This window comes from Limulus polyphemus, unplaced genomic scaffold (assembly GCF_000517525.1).
Source record: "Limulus polyphemus unplaced genomic scaffold, Limulus_polyphemus-2.1.2 Scaffold1218, whole genome shotgun sequence".
Classification (NCBI taxonomy): Eukaryota; Metazoa; Arthropoda; class Merostomata; order Xiphosura; family Limulidae; genus Limulus; species Limulus polyphemus.
This window is the reverse complement of record NW_013666828.1, coordinates 264,741-270,042: the sequence shown is the minus strand read 5'-3', so window position 1 is coordinate 270,042 and position 5,302 is coordinate 264,741. Positions and strand designations below refer to the sequence as shown.

The following is a 5,302-nucleotide window of genomic DNA, read 5'->3' as shown; positions in this document are numbered from 1 at the left end:
GCCGTCCTTAATTTAGCAGTGTAAGACTAGATGGAAGGCAGCTAGTGATTAACACCCACCGCCAACTCTTGGGCTACTCTTTTACCATCGAATAGTGGGATTGACCGTCACATTATAACGCCCCCACAGCTAAAAGGGCGAGCATGTTTGGTGGGACGGGGATTCGAACCCGCGACCCTCAGATTGCGAGTCGAGCGCCTTATCCACCTGGCCATGCCGGGCAGTAGTAAAAACAAAACGATTAAAATTCAAAAAATCGTTTCTCTGTGTCAAAAAAGGGATATTTCACAAAGTTAATTTGCCATTTGCAAATGTGTAATGATTTGACCTTAAATTTAGAAAATTAACTTTTTTAGAATATTCCGAAATTTCATAACAAATGACTAGTTACTACTAGAAACCCAGTTTTCTAGCATTGTAAGTCCGCAGACATACCGCTGTGCCACTGGGGACGGATTATTAAGGAAGTCCTGAGTAGAATATCTGGTATCTCTAGTAACCCTAATAACCCTTGAAACAACTTCCTAAATCGTTCGCTTTAACAAAAAGCAGAATTGTGTTTAGTAACATTTTAAAAAGTTAAAATAATTCCTGGTATTGTATATTGTGGACTTTCATTTCTCTAGCTCTTAAACAAACAAAAGTGGTGTTATATATAGTACAAAGTAAAAATGTATTCTTTATACGAGAAGAAAATAAATATTGTCGTATATTTTTCTTGCTTTAAGGTTAAGAACACAACCTGACATCGAATTACGACTATCTTTATCAACTTCTGTTGAGGAACGGAGCAGAACACAGGTTAGTGTCTACGCAAGCAATTTATATTGTGGATAGTTTTATTGAATTATGATTCTGTTATTACAATATGTAAAACTCTGAAAACATATATAATTAATTATTTCTACGTAACGTCAGTTCAATCTTGTTTTCTTTAACTGTTCATAGCCTAAATCAGTAAATTGTTCTTACAATGTTAATTTTCTTTCATTTAACAAATTAATAGGTATATAAGATGGAAAACACAGATGTTTTTGATTAGTGGTACTTGTGATAAAATTACGAGTTTGTGATATAGGTTAAGGTAATATTTATATATTTGAATAATTTATACATTAAAAACACAATATGTTCGGTGAAGCATATATGAATTATCAAAGACTTTTACTTAGTCTCATATTAAACTATGTTGCAAATATTAACAACAGAATAACAAACACATTAACATACATTAACAATAATATTACTTTAGGCCGGGTGTTCTAAGCCAGTGGAGAGCGCACTGCAGAAAATGTCCAACTTTCTAGGGGATGTAGCAGTGTTCAGATAATACAGTAAAATAACAGTTTAAATGCAAAATATACAAATTCAGATATATTTAACACTGATGTTTTGAAATCCACTTTTACATCGTTTCTTATTCCGAACTAGAAAAAGCCGCATTTATAACATAAGGCAGAGAATACATCGGAGCAGACTTCGAATTTCATTGACATTCTCTGTTCGTGAAAATCTCGTAAGTTATGATTGTATGTGTGTGTGTGCATGTATAAGATAGGAGGACGAAATTACAAATTTGTGTAGAGTGGGGATGCCCCCCCCCAAAAAAAAAGGTTGAGAACACCTGCTTTAAGCAATAAAAACAGTTGTTATCACTAATCTTTCTACATTTCCCAATAATAATGCACATTATACCATAACAAATAAACTATATTGGTTAGTCTATCATCACTAATTCTATTTACACCGAGTTCAGTAGACTCAGAATCACTTCTGTAGCATATCTATCGAAATCTGTATCTTACATATGAATACAAAAATATACTACGATAGAAATGAACCTATCCTGAGACTCTTGCACTTCATCACTCATTTTATACTTATGATTTAACAATCTCTCAAATAGATAACTAACGACTTTATCCCAAATACGCATAACAACAACTTATATGCATATATATATATATATATATATACATGTATACCTAACTAGTTTTATGACTTTCTAATTTCTTTAATCTAGTTTAAAAAAATTGGAAATGATTTAGGTAATGCAAGCCTTCAAAAACAATCAGTAGATACTGCTCCTGCTCGAGGGTAGCCTCGAGGTTAATTATTCACTAGGCTGTGTACCGAAAGGTCCAAGGTTCAAGACGCGATTCCTCTGAACACGCTCCGCACTTTTAGCTGTGGGTATGTTAGAAGACTGACCGTCAATGACGTTATTAGACTTAAAATTTCGGACCCCAATGGCGGCAGATGCTGCTGATTGATTACCCCTTCTCTAGTCAAGAGTTCAAAATTATAAATCTCTATATCTAAATCTTATCAGTCTTGAACTAACCGTTTGCCTCATTGTGCATAAGTTGAAAATTGTAAGTCCCAGTACTGAAACGTGATTTCATTGTAGCAGACATAATTATAATCTTATACATGTCCAATTACAAGTTAACTTGTTCGATTCTCATAGGTAAACAAATGTGGGGGGAGTGGAGATTACAAGTTTTTCTCGTATATTTCTGTGTATTTAAAACACTTCAATAGCTTTTAGAATTTAGCAAAAGTTAACTGTACTACTACTACAACACAAATATATAATATATATATATATATATATATAGAAGAGAGAGAGAGTAAAAAAAAAACACGGTAACAAGTGAAAAGTTATAATTGGTTTGATATCATCTCAAGCAGCATTTAGTTTCTATGAAAGAGGATTTCTATTATGATCCTCAGGAATTGTAAAAACAAGTGACTAATTTGAAAATAAACCCAAAAACTCCAATCCGCAGTATTAAAAAATTTCAAGCGGCTCTAGAATGAAAACAAAACAAGCCCAATACCGCATTGTATAATAAGCGGACTTGGCAACAGTGAAAAACAACCGTGAAACTCTCAGACTCGATAAACACGTTAAAGTACAAGGTGAACACCTACTTGCAATTATCAAAAATAAAAATGCGATAAAGATAAGGTGAAAATACGGCTTGCTATTATAAATACACCGTACAAGACACATCATGCATGCTACTTCGTACTTTAACAATAACACAAATTAAAAACTTGTTGAGTGTATCTACAATACTCTACGAGTGCTTACAATCCAAATACTTTTAGCAATTAAATTCATTAGGTAAAAACTGTAAAATTATTATTTTTTGCATATATTTTTACATGAACCAGTGTTTCCTCGTAATGCACTTTCAATATAGCTCATTGGTAACGCTTTACTATTTTGTTGTTCAGATATAATTCTCACATAAATGCAATATCTTGCCGAAAAGATTATATTTTGAAATATATTACTAACTTAAAAAAATCATACAATAATATTCTATTCGAAATGTGTATACGTCAATTGGGTCTTGACGTATTTAAATTTCAAACTTAAAGTTCTGGATATGAATGTATTTATTAAGAAAATAATAAACAAAACTGAAAGCACGTCATGCACGTGGACAAACTCATGCTCAAGTTCACGCTTTTCATCTTTGTTTGTGCTATAACATTCTGAAGTTAACGGACAAGAGTAGCTGCAACAGTGCACATGCTATAACTAAACAAAGTTTCCATGCATATGCATCACAAATAAATAACAGTCAAACTTCACTGGAATCGTAGCAAACCGCCGGAATAAGTGTTAGACTCAAACTCCGATTTTCCAGGAAAGAGGGAAAGTCACACTCTACCGTAGTTATCACTGTTTTTCTTTGCGGAAGCCGACGTCCACGAGGTCCCCGGTCTCTGTGTTTTGTTGGTGTATAGAGACGTTCACCAGAGGGCAGTTCAAGAGATCCGTCTGAGGTATGTCGAATAGTAGTCACCTAAAATATTATCGTAATAATTAATTACCAACACGATAAGTTAAACATAATTCAATCATAATTTCAACAACCGGAAGGATAAAATATTTCCAACAGCGTCTTAACAGTTAGTTTATATAAAGGAAAAAAGAAAACAAAAACATGATTCATGGCCATTGTAATAGAAACGTAAGACAAAAACTCTATCTGTTTTCTCATTTCACAAATTCATGCCAAAGTTTTCTCTAATTTGAGTATTTCCAATTAAATTTTGGCACCTATACTTCGATAACAATGTCAACATAGTCCAAAGGTTTATGACGGATGTGAATTGGAATCATTCTGAGCTGGTAGCTACTCAGTGACACATTTCAGTAGTGTTAAGCATATGTTACCTAATTGGAATCATTCTGAGCTGGTAGCTACTCAGTGACACATTTCAGTAGTGTTAAGCATATGTTACCTAATTGGAATCATTCTGAGCTGGTAGCTACTCAGTGACACATTTCAGTAGTGTTAAGAGCTCAGAATGATTCCAATTAGGTAACATATGGGTAGCTACTCACTGACACATTTCAGTAGTGTTAAGCATATGTTACCTAATTGGAATCATTCTGAGCTGGTAGCTACTCAGTGACACATTTCAGTAGTGTTAAGCATATGTTACCTATTTGGAATCATTCTAAGCTGGTAGCTACTCAGTGACACATTTCAGTAGTGTTAAGCATATGTTACCTAATTGGAATCATTCTAATTACTTTCCACTCTAAATTATAAGTCATTTAAAAATGCAGAAGAAGAGGAAACTAAAAACCAAATTAACAATATATGTTAACAACAGCGAATTGAGGTAAGTTTTTAGTAACTTTTAATAGTAACTGAATTTTATACCCCACCTGAAAAATTGGACTATTGTCGGCACTTCGTGGCCTTAAATATTCCTTTTTTTGTTTTCCTTTCACCTTTTTATGGCTAGCTTTACTTTGGTCATGTCTCTCATCGGCAATCGCTTCATTGATTGTTTTCAGCCATTCTGTCATCTCAGGCAGGGATTCGGCTGAGAACAGGTGCTGCTTCTAGAATATCATAGATGTCGGTAATGAGAATAAGTGCTACTTCTATAATATCATAGATGTCGGTAATGAGAACAAATGCTGCTTCTAGAATATCATAGATGTCGGTAATGAGAACAAGTGCTGCTTCTAGAATATCATAGATGTCGGTAATGAGAACAAGTGCTGCTTCTATAATATCATAGATATGGTAATGAGAACAAGTGCTGCTTCTAGAATATCATAGATGTCGGTAATGAGAACAAGTGCTACTTGTATAATATCATAGATGTCGGTAATGAGAACAAGTGCTGCTTCTAGAATATCATAGATGTCGGTAATGAGAACAAGTGCTGCTTCTATAATATCATAGATGTCGGTAATGAGAACAAGTGCTACTTCTAGAATATCATAGATGTCGGTAATGAGAACAAGTGCTACTTCTAG

The 5,302-nt window shown here is 33.9% G+C and overlaps 1 protein-coding gene across 3 annotated transcripts in view; it reads right to left on the bottom strand.

The window, feature by feature from the left end:
* Window positions 1-5,302, bottom strand: part of LOC106462660 (src kinase-associated phosphoprotein 2-A-like) — a 44,814-nt gene that overhangs the window by 11,885 nt on the left and 27,627 nt on the right. The window contains exons 4-5 of one of the 3 annotated variants that reach the window (XR_002611326.1): window positions 4,700-4,879; window positions 3,611-3,824 (exon numbers count right to left, since the gene is read on the bottom strand). Coding sequence is in view for 2 of the 3 variants with exons in the window: in XM_013922604.2 (XP_013778058.1) it covers window positions 3,690-3,824; window positions 4,700-4,879 (315 nt within the window). In the remaining variant the exon portion in view is untranslated. The remainder of the gene's footprint in view (window positions 1-3,610; window positions 3,825-4,699; window positions 4,880-5,302) is intronic. The other 2 variants (XM_013922604.2, XM_022389980.1) reach the window with 2 other exon arrangements.